The sequence below is a fragment of the Tasmannia lanceolata genome, unplaced genomic scaffold (assembly GCF_043159265.1).
Source record: "Tasmannia lanceolata isolate RefF3 unplaced genomic scaffold, GAP_Taslan_0.1 ptg000023l, whole genome shotgun sequence".
In the NCBI taxonomy this organism is placed as follows: domain Eukaryota; kingdom Viridiplantae; phylum Streptophyta; class Magnoliopsida; order Canellales; family Winteraceae; genus Tasmannia; species Tasmannia lanceolata.
This window is the reverse complement of record NW_027518700.1, coordinates 25,095,548-25,122,230: the sequence shown is the minus strand read 5'-3', so window position 1 is coordinate 25,122,230 and position 26,683 is coordinate 25,095,548. Positions and strand designations below refer to the sequence as shown.

The window sequence follows — 26,683 nt, the reverse complement described above, 5'->3', positions numbered from 1 at the left end:
TTCTTGAATGGAGGATTGGTCCTTCTATTTTTCATGCCTCCAATGTTCCTTTGCAAGAATTTGATCCTTCTTGTTAGGAGGGCAACTTCATCTTCCATGTCTTCCTTTGCATCTTCATTGTCACCTACATTACAAGCAAAAGCAACTCCTTTTCCTTTTTCAATTTTAGTTTCAATTTCGGGTGCTTTTGTTTTGAAAATCATCTCATGGGTTATCAAGTACCCTATTAGTTCATCTAGGTTCAATGTATTCATGTCCTTGGCTTCGGTGATTGCGGAGGTTTTGGATTCCCATGACAAACGTAAGGATCTAAGGATTTTGGTCACTAAATCTCTATTTGAAAATTACTTTACAAGTCCCCTTAATCCATTTACAAGGTTCGTGAATCTAGTGTACATGTCCGCAATAGTTTCATCGGGTGTCATTTGAAAGAGTTCATATTGCCTAAATAAGTGATTCATTTTAGATTCTTTGACTTGGTTGGTTCCCTCATGGGTGACTTCTAAGGTGTCCCAAATTTCCTTAGCCGAATTCAAATTTGACACTATTGAATTCTCCGGGAGACAAAGCACTAATTAGGGAATTCATGGCTTTAGTGTTGTAGTTTGAGGCTTGTTGTTCGGCTTCGGTCCAATCATTTAGATTTCTAGTGGGTAATATATATTCATTATTAATTGCTCTTCACATTTGGTAATCTTGGGTTAAAAAGATTTTCATTTTGGTTTTCCAAAATCCATAGTTTGTTCCATCAAAGTAGGGTGGCCTAGTGTTTGAGTAACCTTCATGGTGTTGAGGATGGTTTGCCATTTTTAGAATCTTTACTCTAGACCGGTCAGGGTTTTAAAATTAGAGACGAGGCTTTGATACCAATTGAAATAAACAAGAGGGGGGGTGAATTGATTTTAACACTAAATTAGCCCTTTTGAAAATTAATTATGAACCCTAATTTGAATTTTCTTCTCTAGATTAAATTTTTGGTTAGTTCAAATGAGATTATAAACAAATGGAATTCCAAACCAAGAACAATAATGAAAGTGCTAGAAAAGGAAAGAACACACCGATATATAGTGGTTCGGGCAAAGCCCTACTCCACTCTTCTTAAGATCGTCCTTAAGGTTTTCCACTATGCGAGACCTCCACGATGCCCGGCTCCGAGGCGGTTGCACTTCCAAGGGATATTAAATAAGGATGCCCTTACACCTTTACAACGACTCTCCTTCTTCGCCGAGTTCTAAGCGATTGCTCTCTAGGGAATTAAGATAGGATGCCCTTACACCTTTACAAGAAATGGAAGTTGAATAGCTTAGCTTCTTCTTGAAAGCTTGATGCTCTTTGAAGTCCCTTGATTGCTCTTCAATGATGGTTGCAGGTGAAAGCTCTAAACCCAAACTTAATAGATTTGCAAGTGCAAGGCAAGTTTGGAAAAATCAAAATCTTAAGCTTGAAAGGGTTGCAAGTTTGCTTGAATGCTTAAGGAAGTTTTTCAAATGATCAAGAGAGAGAAAATAATCCTCTAGATGTTGTATAAATAATCTCTCCTCAAAATATGACCGTTTGGGGGTGGGAATAACAAAAATCACAAATTAATTTAAATCCCAACGGCTATATTTTGGTCTGTCGCGAGGTTCTCGGAGCTCCGAGAAATTCTCGGAGTTCCGAGAAAATGGCCAGAAGCTACTGGACCATTTCTCGGAGTTCCGAGCTCGGAGCTCCGAGAAAAATCTCGGAGTTCCGAGAAGCCTAAAAATCAGCATATTTTGAGATTTTATTGCTTGTTTGATTTTTGGCTTTCCAAACTCAACTCCTATGATAATTTTGGAATGTTTATGAGGGTCCCAACATGTTGGTCCACCACATAACCATTCACTAAACCTTTAAAGTTCTTTAAGTGTTTTTGAAAACTATTTTTAAAACACTTTGCCTTGACTTGAAAATCTAAAGAGAAGGGATGTACAATGATACATATGCAACCTTCAATTTCTCTTTAGTCTTGGTCTTCAATTGATCTTCCATTTTGTGTATGCTTGCTTGAGAGATGATGTGAGCTTCACTTAGCTCCTTTGACTCTTGTTGGGTAGATATTCAAGCATGACCATGTAGTGTGTTGGTTTCATCAATGATCAATCATATCTTAAACACTACACTTCAGAGCAAATTGATTAGTATTCAATAACACAATCAATTATGTTTAGAATCATCAAAACAAGTAGGAGAGTAGACCCTTGGGCTTACAGTGGCCAAATTCTTGTGGTCGAAATTTGGGGGACAAATTCTCCTTGGTCGAATTCTCTCCCTCCAGGTGCATTCTTTCTAATTTTAATTTCATTTAAATAATACAATGGAAAAGAGTTCTCTTCCGTTTGAGATGGTCAAACTTCAGTCCTTTGGTTGGTCTAAATTTAATTCATGGAAGTGAAAGACTCAATTCGGTCTAAAATATATGAATTGTTTTTACACCGTTTTGAGTACCTTTTCTGACTCGACTAAAGAAGTTGATGACTCTCAATGGCATTCTTTTAAAACTGAAGTGTATGGAAAAAAGGTGCAAGTGAGACTGTATGATCTCAAACGATTCATTCGAATCGAAAATGGGAATCGCGCCAGGCATAACTTGGAGATGATTAGACAGGAACAATCTGCTGCGAACGCGGTATCATATCCCAAGAAATCCAAGTCACCTAAAAGTGACAATCACAAGTTGGAGGCAAAAAAGACTATCTTTCATAAAAAGAAGGGCAAGTGCCACAACTGTGGAAAATAGGGTCACTCTGTGGCAGATTGTAGGCTACCTAAAAAGTCTAAGTCAGACACCCACAGAAGGAAGCTCATCTGATGGTGGGCAAGGCTGAGCCTCATGGTTTTGTTGCTATGTTGGGCAACGATGAGGCCAGTACTTCTTCAAAATGGTGGTTAGATACAAGAGCCACTTGTCATGTTTGCAACTCTAAGAAACTACTAGTTGATGTTGTTGCCGCGAAAGAGACCGTTACATTGGCTAGTGGAGCAGAGGCAAAGGTGACTCACACTGGTACTTCGAACTTGGTCCTTTCTTCAGGAAAAATACTAACTTTAAAAAATGTTAAAGTTGTTCTTGTTATTCAAAAGAATTTAATTTCTATTAGTCTTTTAGACAATGATGGCATGTGTTCATCTTTTTTGGGTGGTAGAGTAACTTTAATTGTTAACTCTTATTATTTTAGTTGTGCTTTCTTAATCGATGGTATGTATAGATTGAGTTTAGCAAATGACATCGTTAGTCAGGTTAGTTCAACTCTTATAATATACCTTTAAATACATCGATTAGATTTGACAGATGTGAAGCGTGTGCACAAACCAAGATCACTAGAAAATCTTTTTCGTTCAGTTTCTAGAAGCACACAACTTCTTGAGTTAATACATTCTGAGCTCTGTGACTTTAGAAGTTTCACTACTAGAGGTGGTAGGAAGTATTTAATCACTTTTATAGATGTTTTTTTCGATAATGTCATATTTATCTTCTAAAATTGAAAGATGGAGCTTTTGATAAATTTAAATTTTTTTAAGAATCGTGTTGAAAATCAATTAAACTTGAAAATTAAGAGATTTAGGAGTGATAGAGGAAGAGAATACACTCTGACAGCGTTCAAAGAATTCTGTGCCTCTTCGGGCATAATACTTGAAACTACTGCTCCTTACTCACCTCAATCTAATGGGATAGCTGAACGTAAGAACATGATGTTAACTAAAATGTTAAACTCTATGTTGTTGACAGCTGGCATGCCAACTAGCTATTGGGGAGAAGCAGTTTTGACTGCAAATCACATCCTCAATAGAGTACCACACTATAAGTTGACCTCTACTCTTTATGAGTTATGGCATAAACATCCTTGTAGATATGATACTCTTAAGACTTGGGGTTGTATTGCTTATGTGAGGATCCAGACCTTAGGAGACTTAAAGTGGGAACTAGAATAAACACTTGTGTTTATGTAGGAGGTGCAGAAGATGGTGCTGCTGCTGATCGGTTTTTGGATCTATCAACTAATATGGTTATATAATCTCGAGATGCAGTTTTCTTTGAGAATAAATTTCTCAGAGATCAAGGTTTGACCATACCAGGCGATACAGAATTGATGGTTAAGTCTGAACCAGTTACTTTTGACAGTAGTCCCAATCTGATTTCTGAATCAGTTCCTGTAAGACTTTTTACAATAGATAGAGTACCCAAAAATTTTGGTGAGGACTTTGTAACCCACGATTTAGAGAATGATCCATCATCCTATAAGGAAGCGATGAGATCTAGGGACTCTTTGTTGTGGGCAGAAGCCATTGATGATTAAATGAGCTCTCTATTGTAAAATCTAACTTGACAGCTAGTCGATTTGCCAAAAGGGGCTAAGACTGTGAGCTGTAGGTGGATGTTGAAAAAGAAACTTAATCCTGACGGATTCATAGCTCGGTATAAATCATGTTTAGTAGCTAAGGGCTATACTCAAGTGAGTGGGATAGACTATTTTGATGTCTACTCACCGGTCTGTCAATTGGCTACGATAAGAATTATTCTTGCTTTGACATCTATTGAGCATTTTGTTGTGCTTCAAATTGATGTAAAGACAGCTTTTCTCAATGGAGAACTGTCAGAGAAAATCTACATGAATCAACCTGAAGGGTTTGTCATGAAAGGTTTTGAGAATAAAGTTTGTAAATTAAACAAATCTTTATATGGTCTTAAATAAGCACCTAAATTGTGGCATCAAAAAAATTTGACAAACTAGTAAAGAGCTTTGGGTTTCTGACGAGTTACTCAGATAAATGCCTTTATTATCGTTATGTGTCGAATAAGGTCACAATTATTTGCTTGTTTAAAGATGACATGTTGATTCTTGGTTCTGATATCTCTGTAGTGAGTGACGTGAAACTAACCTTGGGTAAAGAATTCGACATGAAAGATCTGGGTGTTGTTGACACCATTCTTGGTATGAAAGTAAGTTTTGACAGGCAAGGGATTTCTCTTAACCAAGCCCATTATACTGAAAACCTACTTTCTATATAGAGATATGGTAAGTGCAAACCGATTGAGACACCATTTGATTATACCAAGAAGCTGATCTCTAATGAAGGAGACAGTGTGAATCAGTTAAACTATTCTAGCCTGATTGGTAGTCTCATTTATGCTATGAGTTGCACTAGGCCAGACATAGCCTTTACAGTTGGTCTGCTGAGTCGTTTCACTAGTAATCCTGGCCATGAGCACTGGGATGCCCTTATGAGGCTAATGAGATACCTTAAAGGTACTCAAGGTTATGCTCTATGTTATAGTGGACATCCTCCTATCCTAGAATGATATTCTGATGCATCATGGGGCTCAGAATTAGGAGACAGTAAATCTACCAGTGGTTATGTATTTACACTGGGTGGAGCCTCTGTTGCATGGAACTAAAAAAGATAGACTTGTATTGCTCTGTCATCTATGAAATCAGAACTTTATGCTCTAGCTTCTGCAGGAGATAAAGCAAAGTATATAAGAGATCTAATCCTGGACATTCCATTGACCTGTTTAAAGATTAACTCTTTAAGTTTGTTCTATGATAATCAAGCTACAATTATGATTATGAAGAACTCACTCTTTATTGGTAAGAGGAGACATGTCAGGCTGAAACATGCCACACTGAATTATCTTATAGAACAAGGTATTATCACTTTGGTTGATGTGAGATCGAAGGATAATATAGCCGATGCTCTTACGAAGGGACTGAACAAAGATCAAATATTCAAAACTGTGGGGGAGATGGGGTTAAAGACTGTGTGGACGTGTCTTAACCTACATCCATGTTATTTTTGAATTTTTCGAATCTCCCTTTCTTGGCCAAAATAAGCACTTGATATGTATCAATGATGTTTACAGTCGTCTTTATGTCATTCCACATTTCATGACATGTCCTTCTTGGGAAAGGTTGTTTCATTCCAAACTTGATGATACAACTTAACTCAATTTGGATATGATGGTTGTAACATTCCAAATGAAAACATGGAACGGTTCTTTGCAAAAGAAACTATTTTGGTCTTGTTCTTGTATTGAAACTTGACAATGGTGAATGGTTCTTTGCAAAAGAAACTATTTAGGTCTTCTTCTTGAATGCAACTTGACATTAATGCTTATTGATATTTGTTTTTTCAGCCAATATGAAATGGTACTAAGTTCTTCTGGTAGTACTAGATACTTTAGTATTTTACACAAATGATTGGATTCATTTTCATGAAATTCATATTTGGTAATTTATTGGAATTGACGAAATGGAGGAGCTTGCCTCGATCTGGATTTTGAAGAGGATGACTTACTTGATGAGTGAATCCTTATAGAGCAGTGGGGACTATTATTTTCTTTTAAGTTGAAAAAATAGTTCACTTACATGTGAAACTGCTTTTGTTTGAGTTTAGATTATTTCTAAAACTCTTGTGTAGTCTTAAAAGTATTCTTGTTTTCAGTTGGATTACAGATCTTTTTTGATATGGTGCTATGGATGATTTAATATTTTGTTTGAACATCACATTATCTATCTATTGGATTGTGCTATATGTAGAACATAGGAGGAGATTGTTGGGTATATGATATAACCCATGTATGTTCTAATATAAGCCCAATAAGATAATGGACAGGTGTAGTGGGCCTACATGGGCTAGAGTCCATTAACCAGTCATTACCCCTAGTGTATCTCTATATATAGGGGCTGGAAGCAACAAACTTGGTATTCCAAACTAGATACCTTGGGTGTAATGCTTCAAGCAACCTCTTGCTTGACCTAATTCCTCTAACACTTGGCACTAAAATTCTTTCATGTAAGAGTGATGGAGGTGGTGAGTTCACAACCACATCATTTGAATCCTTTTTAAACTCTCATGGCATTATTCATCGCATTTCTTGCCTACCCCCCCCCCCCTCCCCCCCAAAAAAAAAAACAAAATGGCATTGCCGAACGTAAACATCGACATTTAGTTGAAATGGGCCTTGCCCTCCTACATCATTCTCACCTTCCTAAGACCTATTGGGTTGAGGCTCTCCAAACAAGGGCATACATCATTAATCGACTACCTTCTCCTTTGTTAGGAAATAAATCACCTTATGAACTTCTTTTCAACCATGCCCCATATTATAATTTTCTCCGGGGTTTTGGATGTGCTTGCTATCCATATTTAGTCTACAATCACCACAAGTTTGAATTTCGCACTAGACAATGCGTTTTTCTCGGATATGGGATGCACCAAAAAGGCTATAAATGTCTCGATACTTCTACTGGAAGTATTTTTGTCTCCCGACACGTCATATTTGATGAGATTTTCTTTCCATTTGCTGTTGCCACACCAACCTCCCCTGCCCCATCGCCAACTACTTCACAAACCCTTCTCCAATGGATGTTTCCCACCAATTCCCCATGTTTCACCATTGATCCCAACCCCCCTTACCATGCTTGCTTCACCCAACCTGTCCCCTACGACAGGTCCTCCACATAACCCTTCACCATTCGACCAACCTGACCCTGCCTCCACTATTCCCCCCTCACCATCTTCCCAACCTTTTAACAACTCCACAAATTCTACACATCCCATGATCACTCACCTTAAGACAGGTATTCGAAAACCAAAAGCATTTTATGCTACAAAACACCCCCTTCCTATTTGTTTCTCTTCCATTCTTGCATCTTCTATCCCACCATACCCCACCACCTACACGGAGGCTTCCTGTAGTCCACAATGGCGTGAATCCATGCTCGATGAATTTAATGCTCTCTTACGGAATGAGACGTGGTCTCTTATTCCTCCCCAACCACATATGAACATTATTGGATGCAAATGGGTGTTTCGCACCAAACGTCATTCTGATGGCTCTATTGGAAGGTACAAAGCTCGTCTAGTAGCTAAAGGCTTCCATCAAATACCCGGTCGTGACTTTGATCAAACATTTAGTCATGTAGTCAAGTCCCCTACAATTCGCATAATATTATCTCTTGCTATCACCTTCAATTGGCCACTTCGACAGTTGGATATCCGAAATGCATTCTTACATGGATCTCTAAAGGAGGAAGTTTACATGTGTCAACCCATTGGTTTTGTGGATCCTATTCGACCTCATTTTGTTTGCAAATTGCACAAGTCCCTTTACGGACTTAAACAGGCCCCACGGGCTTGGTATGCTCGATTTGAGGATGTCCTTCTTGAACTTGATTATCTCAATAGTTCCTCCGACTTCTCCTTATTTTTTGGGCATTCCTCTAATGGTTCAATTTTCTTATTAGTCTATGTCGACGGCATCATTATTACCAGTAGTGACACACTTGGCATTGACTCACTTATCCGTGCACTTTCCTGTCGGTTTGATCTAAAGGATCTTGGTGCTCTTGATTTTTTCCTCGGAATGGAAGTCACTCGTATCTCAAATTCTATTTATCTCACGCAAATAAAATTTGCCTTGGATCTATTAGAACGCAGTTCTATGTTAGGTGCCAAACCTATTAGTACTCTAGCTCAAAGTGGATCCAAACTCTCTAAATCCGATGGTTCTTCTCCAGTAGATGCTACTAAGTCGGGGCTCTTCAGTACCTAACGCTAACTCGACATGACCTGTCCTATGTAGTCAATCAAGTTTCTTTTTTTACAAGCTCATACGATGACTCACTTAGAAGTGGTCAAATGTATTCTTTGATATATCAAAGGCACCATCTCTTATGGCTTATGTTTCCACCCTCTTACTGATTTTCAACTCACAGCCTACTTGGATGCTGATTGCGCCGGTTCTCTAGACGATCGTCGATCCACTATGGGTAGTTGCCTCTTCTTTGGGTCAAATTTGATTTTTTGGTGCTCCAAAAAACAATCCATCGTATCTCGTTGAAGCACTGAAGCAGAATACCATGCATTGTGGCTATTACTACAACAGATATATGTTGGGTTCAACATCTACTTTGCGACCTCAATATTTTTTTACGCCATGCTCCACTGTTACTTTGTGACAATATTAGTGCCACTTATCTTGTGGCAAACCCTATCTTGCATGCTCGAACGAAACACATCGAAGTAGATTATCATTTATTTCGTGAGAGATTTGCTAGTGGTGCCCTACAAGTGAAATTCATTTCCACAACACATCAGTTAGCAGATCCCCTAACTAAGGGTCTGACGTCTTTGCGTTTTGCCTCTCTTCGGTCCAAACTCATGGTCGTTGACACACCCCTGCATTTGAGGGAGGGTGATAAAGGATTACAAGAAGCAGTTGTTGTAACTGCTGTTGAGACAATTAAAGGGTGCATTACGTGAATACATGTAGGGGGTTAGTCGCGGCGGATTTTTGTGGTCTTTGGCGCATTTGATGAATCCACAGTTAGTGGAGCGTGTCTGTTTTTCAAGGATTCTCAAATGCGCCCTTAGTCAAAATTTCGGGAAGTCACGAACTTTTCTCGCCGCGCGAAGCGAACTTGAAGTCCCAACTCAAACAAAAAAACTTGCTTCAAATGTTCACCATACGCAGGCGAAACTTGAAGTCCCTGGCTCCCGACTTGAGCAACCCCAATCTCTGGCTCTCTGCCCTAGTCTCTTGCGAATCAAGAATGTCATTGCAAAGGGTTTCGAGGTATGCTCTTCTCCCTCTCCCTCTCCATTGCAAAAAGGGTTTCAAGAACTCCAGTGCGAATAAGAACCCCAATCTTTGCCCTAATCTCTCTTGCGAATCAGAAACGATCTTCCCTTTTGATGGATAAAACAAGGGTTTTACTCTATTTTCCGCCCATCTCCTCCCTCCTCAATGTCACTTTCTCTTCGTATCTCTATCCTCTTAAATGTATTCTTTGTAATATCTTCTTGTTTTAGAAATCCTAGCTATTGTATACCTTTTTTTTCGTGGTTTGGATATGGTGTCAAGGATTAAGTTGATGAGATTGAGAGGGTTGTTCCATTGAAGACAGAGTATATTAGTACAGTTTTTGATATTGGGTGAGGAGTGAAAAAAAATGTTTAAAGAGCCTTGGTATTGGTAGTAATGGGCTGAATTCCTTCTTATAGAGAAGAAAATCACAGTCCCATTTCTTCTTCTCATCCCTTTTATTTATTTTTATTCAATCTTTTTATTTGAGTGTTTGTGAAATAGAAGAAAATTACAGCACATTTCTCTCTCTGTTTTTTTTATAGCTCAATTCTCATTTGAATGAAGTTTTTTTTCTTAGAGTTCTATGCATGTCACATGTTTGATCAAATGTGCATAAGAGAGTCCTACGGTTTCAAGTTTGTTGTTATTTCGGTTCAGCCTATAGACTCAAGCTGTGTGGAGTTGGAGATGGTTTAACCTCTAGGTGGTGCCTGTATTCTCAATTGGGGATAAATCCGTTGTTAATTCTAAAGTTCTCCTTTCATTTCCTTTGAAATTGAAAAGGCCATTACATGCATTAGAGGGATTTAATTTGGCTGTACAAATGTCTGAATCTGGTTTCTTTATTAAGCTTTAGATTCTAGAAGAAGCCATCAATTACAATGAAATAACCCCTATTTACAATTAGAGCACAAAATTTTATTTTTTGCATATTTAATGTAAGTATTCCTCATGGAGTTAGATTTCCAATTGAAGAAGACTATATTCCATGTGTAGCAGGAGGAGCACATAATGTAAAGGCACACGTAGAAGGCCCAATCATATTAAATGTATAAGGCACACATTTTCCTCTCGTATCAAATTGACGTTATGGATCAATCAATGGTGGGGCATATAATGTAATTGTGCAACAAGAATGCGCCTTCTAAAGCATTCCTCCTACCGAACAAATGTGATAGGACACATCCACAAAGGTATAGTGTGTTCCACCTTGGAATGATTCGGCTGTCCATTTGATAAGTCTTGCTTTGGATCTCTTGTGGTCTTCATAGGAGATCCAAAGCAAGCCCTATCCAGGGGCAGTTAAGATTGCCAGCATAGCTGACCTGATTTTTGGGGCTATAGGAGATCCAAACCAAGCTCTGTAAAGTAGACGGCTTAGATCAATCTAACAAATAACTTATTATTGGCCTAGACAGATGAGCTTGTGACCCTATCCAAAGTGAAATGACTACCTTAGCAGGACCCACAAATGCACAATATTACTTAGATATTTTAGTAGTGCCCACAAATTCATGGGATAATAGTAAAAATTGATTATTAAAACTATAGGACTTCAAATTCATGTATTTGTTGATGACTAACAGGTGATTTCAATGTCCGCATGACTCTAAAAAGTCCCCATCGGAGTCCCTAAAGTCACAAGTGTCCGCACATTAAAGTCCAAGTCCTCAAAGAGTCATGGACAATATGGAAAAGTCCACACATTAATGTCTGCATATTCAAATCCCGCGCGACTAACCCCCCCATGGAGAACAAAACCTGCACCAAGCAGTTGTAGCAACTGCTGTTGACAAATGGAGAATTCCAATAGCTACCTAACTACCTTCGAGCTGCTGTTTAGCCACTTGATGCCAGCATTCCTCTTAAGATTAAGTAAGATTCCAGTTAGTCAGTTACAACAATAGTAGGCTTTCACGTGTAACTGTGTACTAGATCTTGTCATTTGATTTACAATGATCATAATTTTCTAAATAACTCTAGGAATCCCCTCGTCATCAAGGATTTAGGATCATCCGTTTGCCATCAGACAATGATCTCCATACGATCTGGTGTTGGTCCAGCAGATCGATGGCCAACTTTAATCCTTGGGTTGCGAAATGTTAAGTCCGCGAGTGTGTTTAGCACTTTTCCTTTTCAACGACGAACTCGCCTAACGAGGCGGGAGAGCGTTTCTCGGCTGTTAATACGCCACGTCGAACCCTAACATTTCCGCGAAACTAATTGACCAAACTATCCTTATTGCTTTCTGAAATGTACCCTTCACCCACGCCCTATAAGCCCATGACTGTTCGTATTCTCAGTAAGGATACACTGGTCATTTTATTTAATAGTATCTGTTTAAGGTAATTTTACTAACTCTTCGTCTCCCTGTCTCGTTTATAACAGAACTCGGGTTCTCTCTCCCTCCCACCTTCATTTCAATTCAACCCTTCGCTCTTCCCCCTTTCTCCAGATTCTACCCTTCTCGTTTATTTTAATTTCGAAAATGCCACCCCAAACCAGACGATCGAGCTTTCCCAGAGTCGTCATAGAAAGGGACTCTGAATCTGAAGAAAATTCGTCTTCATCTGAAGAAGAAAACGAAGAAGAAGAACAGGAAACGATTTTAAAAACAGTTTCAGAAAATGAAAATGGAGGGAACAGATTGGTTTCTGAGAACTCGAAGAAGAAAGACAAAGCGCCCATCACTATCAGTCTCAAGAAAGTCTGCAAGGTTTCGGGATTTACTATTTTTATAGGGTTATTTTTGTTCTTCTTTTCTTTTGTTCGTTTTGATGACCGGTTATATTTGTTTGGTTTTAGGTTTGCAAAGGGACGGGTCATGAAGCGGGATTTAAGGGGGCAACGTATATCGATTGTCCGAAAAAACCCTGCTTTCTATGCAAAAAGCCTGGTAAGGAGTTTGTCTCTAGGGATTGACCAAATATGATCCGTCTTTCTGCTAAACAGGTTCTATTGAACTCATATCATTAGATACATTTTTTTTATGAATGTCAACTATGAATTGTAAGTAAATTGATCCCGGTTGTTCAATCACTTGATAACCAGAGTCATTCTTTGATAAATGATAACTATGAGTCAGACTCAATAGAATTTGATCAATCATTTTTTTAACTCGATTTCATTTTATGTTGGTTGATTTCCAAATTCTTAAGTTTATGATTCTAGTTACATGTTTTTCTTTCAGGCTACTTTTTTTTTCTGTTGAAATCGGTTTCATCACGCAAATTCTTCATTTTCTGATCACAATTGTCTGTTTCTTTTGTTTTCTGACTTGTATTTCATCTTGCATCGACAGATTTCTTAGTTCTTTTCTTTCTGAACTTTTCTCTGCTTTATTTGAATTGAATTTGGCCTTGTGTTTATAGTTTCCCAAGTTGTAGTTGTTCTTAAAGGAAAAAAAAGTTATAGTTGTTCTCAAATGTTTAAAGAATTCGATTTGGTGTCTTATGAACAGAGTTTTGAATATTGCACCTTCTCTGGCATTAGTAATTCCTTTGTATTTCGGAAAAAAATTATGAAAAGGCAAAAACTGGAAATTAAGTAGTTATGAAATCGATTGACTGTATGTTTATCCTTTTTCTTTTCGAATTTTATTTTCTTCTGAATTGTGGCAGCTCCATTTGTAGTTTTCCCAGTATATTTTCCAGGTTCCTTACATTAATTTTTAGTAATTACTTTTGGCTTATTTTTCCCTGAATTGAAGTTTATCTTCTGCAAATGGATTTCCCATCCTCCTCTTTGTCTGATTTTAGTTATCTCTTTTTCTTTCGGTGAAGGCCATACTACATTCACTTGCCCACATCGAATAGCTACAGAGCATGGGGTTATTCCTGCATCCCGAAGGAGCACTAGGACCCCATTGGATTACGTGTTTGAGCGCCAGCTGAGAGCCAATGTTCCTACTGTACGCCCCTTTGTAGCTCTGTTTCTTTTGCACTTTTTTGGTCTCCTCTCTTTTAGCTGTTTTATTGCTGTTGATTGTCTAAATAGTAGTAGTTTTGATCACTATGTTGAAAAATTTCCATTGGGCAAATAACCATCATTGAAAATTCTTCATTCATCTGCTTATCTTAAGCGTTATTACTAGTAGGACTGTCAATCGGGATGGGCAAGCTCGAAGCCCGCCCGTTCGGCCCGCTAAAAGCCCGCCCATAATTAAAATGAGAACAAGCCAAACCAAGCTTGGTCAAAAGTTGAAGCCCGAACTCCAATTTGGGCTGAGCTTGATCAAGGGTCCTCTAGCCTGTTATAGGCCCGGCCCGATAATTTATGTACTATATAATTTTTCAAGATTTTTTATGCCCTTAAAAATCATTAGATATTAATGAAATAGGTGCTTAAACATTAACAGTGAACTAGTCGGATGTTAAGAATAAATCTTTTTTTTTTGTCGGTATTATACAAAAGAGGGGGCTGCACCAATTAACCAGGGGGGGGGGGGGGGGGGTAGGTATACGTATTTAGGCATATTATATAGCAATTCCCGTACTCAAAAACCACAAAAACTTACGGTTTTTATTAAGCTCCCTGCACAAAAAAGAAGACGAAGAAACCCTCGGTGGTTTTTGCACAAAGAAGAAGACGAAGAAGAAGAAGAAGGTGGAGGAGGAGAAAGCATATCTGGTAAGGTTTTTTCTAGTTTTTTTCTTGTTTTCTTGTCTTCTTCACTCCTCCAATATTTGAAGAAGAAGAAGAATATGGAGAAATTGAAGATGGCTTTATGCGTGTGTGAACAGCCACCTCAGATTTATTAAATGAATAAGTCAAAATCTGGCAAAAAATAATCGGTGTGGCTGTTCTCACATGCAAAAGCCAGCAAATTTAATGGCTTTCTATGAAATTGGCTAGCAAGTCCCCTTCCCTAAAATCTGATTTGGATTTTTCCTTTCTTGATTTTTTTTCTTGCTTTATTTTGCCCCTCTTCAGCCCACTTAATATGATGATCCAAATCGTTGAAGTATACAAATTGGGCCTCTCTTCAGCCCATTCCATATGAACAGTTTGGATCATCATATCCTATAGGCTATAGTTCGACCTCAGATTTATTAGTCTTTTCTCATGCAGAAAATAAGAGGTGATGGGCAAGCCCGAACTCGGCCCAAAGCCCGTTGTGGAATTTGGGCTGAGTTTGGGCAAGCAAATTTTCTAATTTAGTCAGGCCCGAAGCCCGTTGTATAGACATGGGCTGAGCTTGAGCACCTTAGGCCCGCCCAAGCTCGCCCGATTGACAGTCCTAGTTATTAGGGTCAGAGCTTGATTTGGTGCAAATTTTGGCATTGGAACATGACGGAAATCCCATTATTATGCTTTGGTATTAGGTTTAGTTCTGTTTTCTTTTTGGATGGTAACTTGATTTAGCAGTTGATTTCAGATGATCAAGCAAACTGTCATAATAAAGATTTCAAGAATTGTAAAAATCAGGATCCTTGACTGTTCGAGAGGAAAATGTGAACTTTGAAGCCATTAGAAACAATTTGGATGAATCTATAACAGTTTGTTGCTTGTCTATGTATGACAACAGCATTCACGAGACTTATTTCTTTGGCAGATCAAGCCAGCTTTTGTAATCCCTGATCAAGTGGATTGTGCGATAATCAGATTCCACAGCAGGCGTGTAACATGCTTGGAGTTTCATCCCACTAATAATAATGTTCTTTTATCAGGAGATAAAGTATGCTACTCCATTCTTACATGTTGACTGATAATCTTTCTTTTTTCTATTATCTATTTTGGTGAAAGGATACAAACTTTTAGATGATTGATGCTGTCTTCGGTCTGTATTTCTGGAAAAGAAAGGACAACTTGGAATCTGGGATTATGGTAAAGTATACGAGAAGACTGTATATGGATCCGCTCACTCTTGCATTCTTAACAACATGAAGTGAGTCCATCTTATTTGTTAGTTTTAGATTCATTGTTTGCTGTTTACAGTTTTTTCTTTGAGTCTTAGAATGGATACTTTGGCCACTCCTTGCAGGTTCAATCCTGTAAATGATGTAGCCGTGTACACATCATCCTCAGACGGGACCATCAGTTGCACTGACTTGGAGACTGGAATATCGGATCCTTTGATGGACCTTAATCCAGATGGATGGAATGTAATTCTTTCCTAGACCCATTTGAGTGTTTGCTGTCATGCATATGAATGGTTAATGTTATCATGCAGTTTATCTATCCAGATCAAATTTAAAAAACTTGAGTTGGAGTTGATGGGGACCCAGGACAGAACTCAAAACACAATCAAGTTTTAACTTGTTCAAGCTTTTGGATTTGAAAAATCCAATGTTATAATATGATTTTCGAGCTTTTTTTTAATAATTAGGTCATTTTCCCACAAATCCGATCCATGTGTTTTTTGAGCATTCGGATTTGGAAACACTCTAAATATTGCATCATTTGAGCCGGTTCTTGTGAAGTCCTTAGTTTGTCATTTTGTTACCATGGTTGGCCATTTTGACTCGCTAAGCATTGGAGTACTCTATGATATTCTTTTCATTAAGTTCAAATATTTGACAAGGACTACCTACAAGTGTCTGGTATCATGTCTGAGTCATATATGATTTTTCATTAGGGCCCAACAAATTGGCGGATGCTATATGGGTTGGACATCAATTCGGAAAAAGGTCTCGTTCTTGTGGCAGATAATTTTGGATATCTTTACATGTGAGTATTTGCTATTCCCAAGACTAAACACATCATAGGCACCTCTGCTATATTATGCTACAGCATGACACAAAATATTTCAAGTTGTTATTGAAACTATTACTGTTAATTAATTGTATTTTGTCACCGTATGATCATTGACTTCTACAGTGGCATAACATACATGGGTTACATAGACACAATATTTGTAGGGAAATGATTTCTGCACTGACATCCCTTTAAATACTTCGCGACAGACAAGTGAGCGCATGTTTATCAAAACATTGGAGTGCTGAAATCATTTCCCTATTTCTATCTATCCATCCATCTATCTATAGTGTTATATATACAGAGAGAGAGAGAGAGAGAGAGAGAGAGAGAGAGAGAGAGAGAGAGAGAGAGAGAGGAGCCCTTGCAAATAAAGGGTAGAAGGGATCTCCCATTGGTCAATATCCATTTATGATGGCACAGAAAATTACAATCGTGACTGTCATTAATGGATATTGACCAATGGGAGAGCCCTTCTACCCTTTATTTGCAAGGGCTCCTATGAGTTTAGAGTTTAGCATTCCTCACACACACCGATGATCAATGATTATAAATGTTAGAACAGAATTACCTTTATGTTTTTTCATCTAGAATTTGGGGCCCTTGATTGGAGGAATTGGATCATGCTGACGAAAAAACTAATAGCAAATACTGACTGGTTTACATTTTTTAGAGTGATTAATTTCTGGTATTCAGTAAACAGAAATTGACAGTGAATGATAGGAGGAAATTGCTAAAAAAGTAAAAAAGGTAAAGAAGTTGGCTAACCTTTACTTCAGATTCTTCACTGTCTTGATCATGAACCGATTGTTCTGGGGCAGGTGGAAGAAACTACTACTCTTCCCGGGGGAAGACAGCTCTCTCAATGCATCATTTCCACAAATAGCTAACATGTAATCTGCTGGATCTACAGCGAACAATTTTCTCAGATATCTGAACAAGCACCAAATTTCTTAACATCAGTATGATACATGAAATAACCAACACGTCAAAGGAATTCAATCTCCTAATGCCATTAGAAAGCGGTGTAATGAACCCAAATACAGACCAAATGGAATCAAAACTACCCATTTACAGAATCCATACCTAAAAACCATAGGACAGTAATCCTTCCATCTGAACTCCACAGACTGATGCGGGGGCGTAACCTTCAATCCTTTGGGCAGGAACCTTGTCCAGTACTCCCTGGGGACAAAATCGGCCAGCCTAAGATCCCCATATTAACTTATGCGGGTTTCCAAACAGAATACCTGCAAAATCCATCAACCGAAGTATGAAATCCCCGCAATAGAATGCCACTAAGGGCACATTTAGCTACCATGAATTTTTTTCCATAATTAATCGGTGTCTCCAAGTGGAGATGTGGGTGAAGTGGCCAACAATCAGGAAACAAAAATCAGGAATCAGGAAACATTAAACTCTACTCTAAATCGGATTGACTTTTTCCTGATATTTAGCTACTTGTCAGTCTCATCAATGGTTACCTTTCAAATCTCTCTCCTCCCACTGCCCTCCTTCCCTCTGACTACTATGATTGATCGACTGATTTATCATGAAAAAAAAAAAAATCCCTGACAGCCAGACATGGCCTAAGGTTCAACAATTCCATCATTTGATACACAAAAAATCTGATACCAAGTTGCAAATTAAGCATCAAATCAGAGTTCTTATGCCCCTTGGATATCGTCTGCCCCGGCTTCTTAACCTCACCAGTAAAACATGAAGGGTTCCTCCTTCACTGTGTTAGACCTAAACCCTGATCTATCCCTGTCCTGTCCCTGTAAAATAGAGAAGCTTCAATATTGTCTGTGGTATCTCAGGTAATATCCCCTGCCTCGCCATCCGATTTCAAAATGCAAATCTGTGGAGAAACCCGTTTCGTCAAGCTTCACCTCGCTCCCCCATCAACATAGAAATCACTCATGTGCTTCTCATCAAAACTAGGAAGCAGGGTGGTATATGATCCATCCATCTCTCTCTATGCGTGCGCGGACGCGTGCATGTGTACACATTTGAAATAAGTTGCTTAACAATGATGGATTGTTGAATTCCTAATCCTAGTTGTTAATTCCATTTTGGAGGTCATCTTGTTATTCTTTTAGTATGGATCGCTTTGACCTCCTGCTTATTTCAATGTTCTGTTTTAGTAAAGAAGCAATAACTAAAAATCATTAGAAAAATTTAGAAACCTTTTAGGCATCTTAAGTAATAAATAAACCCTTATTTTACTCTCTAAATTGTTGGCTCTTGATGAATCTAATTAATAACTACAAGCCATATTACCAATCACAAATAAGCAAATAAACTGCAACTACAAAGTCCTAAATTTCTTCAAATATTCTCAAGTCTCATGTCTTAAATAATGTGTTACTATTATAAATAATAATCAACCAGTTAATATTCACATAATTCCTCTTATTTTTTGGTGCAACAACAACACAGGGTCACTTAATGACTGCCAACCTTGCTCATCCTGATTGAGGAAAACATGATCCCAAGCTATCCGCTCTTCATAACATTAGTGGTTAATTTCCTCTTGCTATGACCTCATTGCAGTATGATACCAATGACCTCATTGCAGTATGATACTAATTCTAATTATTGCAAAAATATATTGAGTAGAAGCATAAATTTGTGGTGTAAAAATCAATAATGTACAATAGCAACACTATAAAAAATGTATTTCTTTCTAAACTTCATATTGTAGTGAACAAAGACTAGATCATTCAATTTTTAATGGTCTTGCATCCAATTGTATTACAGCACTGGCTATAGATTCCAATAGCACATGGTTGCAGTTCATAGCAATTATTCACAACTACAAATGTTATGAAAATCAGAATTAAGTCGTAAATCATATCAAGGTTTAAATCATAAATCTTAAGATTCATTCAGATTTATATGCAAAATAAAAAAAACAAAAAATAGAAACAAATCAAAAACAATAATAAAATGAACATTTATCCATTTCCCATCCAAATCCACTAATTTAAATAGAAACTATCATGATTAATAATTTATTATCATAATACGAATTGTTTTAATTTTTGGGAAATGATATGGAGATCTAGAGTAGGACCTAAAACGGGACCTGCAATGAGAATATGCCACGTGTTAAAGAAAAATTTACTTTTTGATGATTTCCCTAAACTTAAGGGATTGCTCACGTCACTAGTGATGTTGTGGCGTGAAACAATTTGTTCGGTCCCCTTTTATGTCTTACTCCCGGTTTCCCTAGCATTACTCTTAATTTTTCTCCATTCTCTTTTTCTCCCTTTATTTTTATTTTTTTACTTGTTTGATCATCTTGGTCTTCCGGTTCTCCCTCTTTTATATATATTCATCACCATTCAAAAAAATAAAAATAAAAAATCATAATACGAATTAGTTGCTAACAAACTCGTCACATACCAATCATCCATTTCCCATCCAAATCCATGCATTTTGGATAATAATCTTAAAAATAATAAGTCACAACTAATATTAATTCTCAAAATCCCAAACATTAAGTTGTCATTGTTGTCCTCATTATCGTCTCCCTCCTCAATGTAAGCAATGCCTTCAAACCCATGTAGTTTGCTTCTCTAAGTGGGCACGTTGACATGGGTTCTCCACGGAAGGTGGAAAAAAATCTAGGAAAAGTATGTTGCAGTGTTAGTATTTAGCTGCTTATTAATTTTTTTAACAATTAGTGCACATGCAATCCCTGTAAAAAAAGAGAGTAAGCATGGAAAATAACAAAGAACTTCTGCTCTCATGGTCCAACACCTATTTCGAATCTCAGCTAAAGAAGGTGATATGTAGTCCCCACCTACTTTTATTCTCAGCCAAAGGTGACATGCAATCCCCGCCAAAGGTGACATGCAATCCCCACCTACTTCTAATATCATCAGGTGAAAAAAAAAACGAAGAGAAACGTGACATTCGACCACCATTTCCCTCCCCATTTTTGTGCTTCTTCTGTGCGGAGATTGAAAAAAAAAACTCAGGGAAGAATATGTTTGACAAACTCAGTCTGTATTCTTCCTTGGCAAACTCAGCCCGCATTGTCTGGTTTTCCAAATCCATCCTTTGGAGGTGTAAAAAGCCTGATTTATTTTAAAGTGATAAGTCATTTCGATTGATTCTCAATCTCCTTTTCCACTTGTTTTACTTGCTTAGAAAGATGTGGAGTGATAAGATTGTATAGCAAGGACAAAGTGCACATGTTCAAATCAAAATCCAAAATATTTGGTTTGAATAGTCAATTGTAAGATTTTCAAAAGAATGCCAACTACAACCCCCGTGCAACTGCAATTTTGAAAATAACACTACAATTGCATACTAAAAAGTTCAAATAATATGAATCGCCAAGTACAATAATTAATTTCAAAATCTAATCATACAAAAACAAATAACAATAATCAATGAGAATTGCTTTACCTACGCATCTTATTGTGGGACCCGATCCTGCGACGGGGGCGCGGCCCGCATCCCTCTGTTGGTCTCTCGTACCCACGCGAATGGCGTATGCCTTTTTATTATTGATATAAATCATCTTTTCCGTGATTTTGGATCGCAAAAGAAATCCGAATTTCACGCAAAAGAGAATGATCAGAGTCGCCACCTAGGTAAGGGACCTAGGACCCATAAGTGACACTGCAATGATTTGCGATCCCAGAAATCTAGATTCGTTACCTGATTACGAGAATGGAAGGTATGGAGGATTACCACCATATGCACCGTTCTTGCCCGATAATCCGGTCTTCAATTCCAATGAATAACTCATTTAAATTTCTTTTAAAAGGCTCATTTAAACTCTTTTAATGTGATCTATGTGACATGCATCATAAAATCTAATCTCGATGTGATTCCTAGATGCGTCTTTTGATTCTCTTAAATTGGTTTGATTCGATCTATGTGAAAGTTCTCCTAGAATCTAATTTTGGGAAAGATCCTAAGTGATTTGATCAATTTGATTTAGGGTTTGCAAAATGAGAAAGGAATAAACAAAATAAAATCCTAAAAATCCTACTGAGGTGTGTAGGGTCGACTTGTGCATGGAATGCCATCCCAGCATCCAAGCTGCCTACGTACCTAAGCCTCACTGCGATCAAAGTCGACGTAGTTCAGTGGCCTAGATTAAGCTACATGCCTAAGACATCTAAGACACCGATTTAGATTGGAAATGACTGTTTTAACAGTTTAAGAAAATTATTTAATTCAATTGGATGACTTTTATTATCCTAGGACTTCATCTAAGATGCTATATGGTCCTATCTAATGTAAGACACTCTAGACTAATGCAAGTGGGCCCTACGTCCTAAGTTTACCTAGGCGTGTCCTATGGGGAAAAGGGTTGACTAAGTGAAACCTAGTCTAATGCTTGGTTTCTAATTATAGCAACCAGCTGTGATGGGGCTTACCACACTTCTAACTCTAGGACTTCTTAGGACTTAGGACTCAATCGCGACCTAAGTGTTCTTAAAGGGGGCTTTAAGGGTTCCTAAAGGAATTTTGAATCCAAAAGTTTGTGGCATGTAAATTCTACCAAGAACTACTCGTTCTTCCTATATAGCAGGAGTGAAATCATACTAAAACCCTTTATCTTCTTCCCAATATAGGAGGTTCCATATTCATTTTAACTCGTTCCACTGGGAGAGTGAAACATCTCAAATATCCTTTGGGGCATGTAAATTTTCGGACGGAATTGGTTGTAATCTCTTTAATCTGAATTATCCTTACATCTACCTCATAGGAATTTCTTGGTTGGAGGGGACCAATGTGGTCGTCTCTAGCCATAGATCAACTTTGTACGAGGAAGAGAGAAAGAAAACCTACGAAAAAAGGTTGTTGTCTTCAAGCTCGAGATAGGGCTTGGGAATGAGAATAACCCTGCATATGCCCGATATAGGAGTTTCTTTATGCATTTTTACTATCATCCGATTGGGAGGGTGAAAAGTCTCAAATATCCCTTAAGGTCTGTTTGGATGGCAAGAAAAACATTTCTCATGGAAAGAAAGTTTTTGGGAAAATTTTCTATTTCCACTATTTAGAGGATAATGATGTTATTATAGTTAAACTTAGAGGGATATTATAAAAAATTGAAGGTGCCTCTAAAGAAAAATTGAATAGGTTTGGTTCAGGTTATCTTTTTTCAAGCGTAAAAGAATAAAGAAAATTTTGTGATATTTTTCCTTTCCAAAAAGTTCCTGTGATTCAAACAGAGGGGCCACTTGGAATAGAATCTTGGATTTCTTCAAAATTGTAGATGGGAGATAAGAGAAGTAGACCATCCGTTTCACTTCTCTTTAATCTTGGATTTTAAGTAAGAAATCTAGGTGTTAGAAATCTCTCCCCCATCCCGAGATTTCTAAAACCTAGAAACATGGGATGATCTCCTACTCTCTTGCTGATGGAAAGAAGGGTGAGAAATCAGAAAATGACGGCTGGTCCCCCTCTTCTCTTGTCTCCCATCTACAATTTTGAAGAAATCAAAGATTCTAAAATCCATGGATCCAAACGACCCATTAGGGTTTTTAATTTTTCATGCCAATCCGGTTGGAATCTTTCTTGTTCAAGAAACCCGCAATGACAGATGACAAGAAACCCGCAATGACAGACGACTGAAACAAGTTTTCAGTCAGTTCCGTCTGGAATTGGGGGTTCTATAACGAATTTTCGAAACATTGGGAAGTTTTGGAGTTTTGTTTTTTGAAAATGCTTTTTGGAGTTTTGTTCTGTTCATTCTTCCCCAACTAGTTTGGGGCAAAGGCTTAGTTGAGTTGAGTTGAGTTGAGTTGTCCTGTTCATTCTTATTAAGTTTATGTTCTGGGCTCCTTTCTGAATGTGATGTTATGGGAATTCCACCTCGAATAGGACAGAATTGATAACTATGTTTGAGCTGAAGCTATAAATAGATGCCTCATGTCTGGGTATTTCCCACTCAAATCTCTTTCTATATTCCAAATTTAGTTTTGCTTTTAAAAACATAATGTATCTTTGAAAATGGGAATTCTAAGAGTAAACCAAATCCCATCACAAAGATTGAGAACTTTCATCTCACCTTAGATATTATATGGCAATATGGTGTTGGTTTGGCCTATAGGCCATGGTGGTTGGATTATTGTCCATTCATATCATTATTCAGTTTGGATTTTTTATGCCCTGTCTTCTGGGAGTACATGTCCTGCCTGTAATGAATTGTCATTGTTTGATCTTTTATGCTTTTTTTTAGGGCAGATATGCGTTCAAACAAGAAAATAGGCGAGCCTGTTTTAATTCATAAAAAGGGTACCAAGGTTGTGGGACTCCAGTCCAATCCTGTTCATCCAGAGCTTCTTTTAAGTTGCGGAAATGATCACTTTGTGAGTATTTTCAACTATTAGACTGATTTTTAAGAAGCATAATTTGCAAGCAGTTCAGTTATATTCTTACATATGAAATACTGAAATATTTGTTCTTGTATTTTTCAAAGCATGTTGTTTCTGATTTCAGTTTATGGCTGAAAAATGAACTATTAGTTCCATCTTTTATGGGATTACTATTCAAAATAAAAATAAAAATAAATCTTTTATGGGATTACCCATCTCTGTGAAGATCTATGCATGTTTTTTGGCTATTTTTTCTTTTTTTGGTATGTGTGCAAATTTGTCTGCATGTTTTGTAGGCATACATTTGTCTATGCTGATTATTCTGTTTCTATGCATTATCTATCTAGACATGCATAGATTAAAACCTATCTCTATGACTTCAAATGAGAATGGATATGTGACAGATAATAGTGCATGTATAAATTTAATTATATCTACTTTCATGGTTGTTTATGTGCATGTTGTGTTTTTCCATCCACTTGTGCATGTCTCCTTCTTCTCATCATGTATGCGCAAAATCAAAAGCGGTAATCGAAGCGGGAAGCGGAAGCAGGAAGTGAAGGCTCTCAAGATGACGGAAAGCGGGAATCGTCAGGGAATTGCGAGGGGAAGTGCGAAGGGAAGAATTAAATAAGTAAAAAAAATGATAAAATTTAATGAAAAAATACAAGCAAATAGCAAATCTAAGCATTCAACTCTCCACCGTTAATAAAAAATTCACTCTCCAAATACCAAACTTATTACAGAATTGCATTAAGCTCTCCACCATTAAACAAAAATTCACTCTCCAAAATGCAAATATCAAAGTTGTCACAGATTTTCTAAAGTTTTATCAAATAAAAAGATAATTAAGTTATAGCTTCTTTTTCCCTTCAGGTAAACACGATCAACTTGTCCACGTCCTCGTCCTCTTCCTTCTGCAGTTTGTGCAATGCAAATATGTAAATAAATGAATTAATATTTACAAAACTAATATCTTCACTAAAAAAGTGAAAGTGCGATTTTTTTAAAAAATATATCTATTCAAGTGTGAGATTGACAAATTGTACCTCCCCCGTACTTTCTCCACGGCCACACCCCATGAAACTAGTAATAAGACCTTGAATGTTGGATGGTCGTGCAATGCTAGGATCTGAGCTGCTAACCTCTCTCCAAGTCCCAGGTCCTGCAGCTTCATTAACGTTCTCCGAGTCATGAATAGTGAGTGGAGGTAATGCCCGAGATGATGCATTAACTGTAGAAGATTAGGAACATCATCATCGTGATCCTTCCATCACATATCTTCTATTCTGATAGAGGAGTCATCTATAACCGGGAGCTCTGGGTTGATGTCCCATTTTCTATTAGGTCCTTCTTTATATGCAGCCTCATGATACCTAAATAATAAATTCTAAATAAAATAAATAATTCGAAAATAATGGAAAAGAATTATTACATGCAAAAACTAAAGAGAGAACTTAAACCTAGATAGTAGTCGAAGATTTGAGTGGATGTACACAAGGGTATCAGCACGATGTGAATTTAATTGATTACGCTTTACGTTGTGTATGAATCTACATGCTCCATACTCTCTGCAGAAGATGTGCTGATATGCTATGAGAGAACTTTGATTGCTATTGATTGCAACTCCAATGCATGACCTCCATGAAAGCGCCACCATTCGGTCAAAGACACCTTGGGATTTTTCGCATCCCTCCTGGCAAATTGATTGGAAAACCTTCAAACCTTTCCTATGAAATCATATGATTGACGTCTAATTGTATCACTCGTTTCGTTATCGGGGGCCTTCTTCCGAATGGCTTCATAAACAACACCCATGACTTCAGTGTTTTTATCTGGAAAAAAATGAATAATTATCAGTCGGCATAGTAAATGAAGATAAATACAATTACATTATGAAAATTCACAATATGGAAAACAATTATGTACCTGGGGTGACTTGTTGACCACCACCTAGTGCTGGAATACTGAGATATATTCAAGCTCATAAAATTTTGGAGTGAGAACATAAGCTAAGGCATGTATTTGAATATTCATCTTCCCCCACCAATGCATGACCTCCATGAAAGCGCCACCATTCGGTCACAGACACTTTGGGATTTTTTGCATCCCTCCTAGCAAATTGACTTGAAAACCTCCCAACCTTTCCTATGAAATCATATAATTGACGTCTAATTGTATCACTTGTTTCGTCATCGGGGGCCATCTTCCGAATGGCTTCATAAATAGCACCCACGACTTTAGTGTCCTTATCTGGAAAAAAATTGAACAATTATCAGTCGGCATCGTAAATGAAGATAAATACAACTACATTATGAAAATTCACAATACGGAAAACAATTATATACCTGGGGTGACTCGTTGACCACCACCTGGTGTTGGAATACCGAGATATTCAGGCTCATATAATTTTGGAGTGAGGACATAAGCCAAGGCATGCATTTGGATATTCATCTTCCCCCACCGCTTCACCACGATCTCATGAACATTTTCATACATGTTAGGCACACCTTTCAAGTTATCTTTTATTTGCCCTAACATGCTGTCCATGCCTTCGTACTCTTATGATATAAGACAGCCTTCCTGATCAGTGAATTTAATCATTTTATAAATGGGCTTTGTAATTAATAATGCCAATTTTACATCCGTCCAAAATTCATCTTACACTATACATTTACTTGTATCCTCGGCCCTATCAATCATGAATTTGTCGGTGCAAGCATTCATCCATTCTTTCTAAGGATTAGTCAATACTGTCATCCGCAAAGCTTCCTTTACATCAAGAAGCCTCTTCAGTGTTGTATAATACTATAATGAGTTGCAAATCTAGTTTTTACAACTTTCAGCAACTCAAAACTTAGAATTACTTCTAAATATAGCAAGAGCCTGCGAATGATTGGTGATGTATTTGATGACTTTGCAGGAACGATAAGTCTCTCTAATCCAAAATTGTTTTTCACATTTAGCCAAGTCTTTGAAGATCAGATTTAATGTATGAACAACACAAGGAGACGAAAATATG

General features: G+C 37.6%; 1 protein-coding gene across 1 annotated transcript in view; it reads left to right on the top strand.

Moving 5' to 3' along the window:
• Positions 1–12,008: 12,008 nt before the first annotated feature.
• DDB2 (damaged DNA binding 2) overlaps positions 12,009–26,683 on the top strand; it is a 32,744-nt gene continuing 18,069 nt past the window's right edge. The window contains exons 1-8 of the mRNA XM_077366266.1: positions 12,009–12,329; positions 12,419–12,509; positions 13,396–13,523; positions 15,168–15,290; positions 15,412–15,500; positions 15,597–15,717; positions 16,191–16,282; positions 23,526–23,655. Of these exons, the coding sequence (XP_077222381.1) occupies positions 12,102–12,329; positions 12,419–12,509; positions 13,396–13,523; positions 15,168–15,290; positions 15,412–15,500; positions 15,597–15,717; positions 16,191–16,282; positions 23,526–23,655 (1,002 nt within the window). The 5' untranslated portion in view covers positions 12,009–12,101. The remainder of the gene's footprint in view (positions 12,330–12,418; positions 12,510–13,395; positions 13,524–15,167; positions 15,291–15,411; positions 15,501–15,596; positions 15,718–16,190; positions 16,283–23,525; positions 23,656–26,683) is intronic.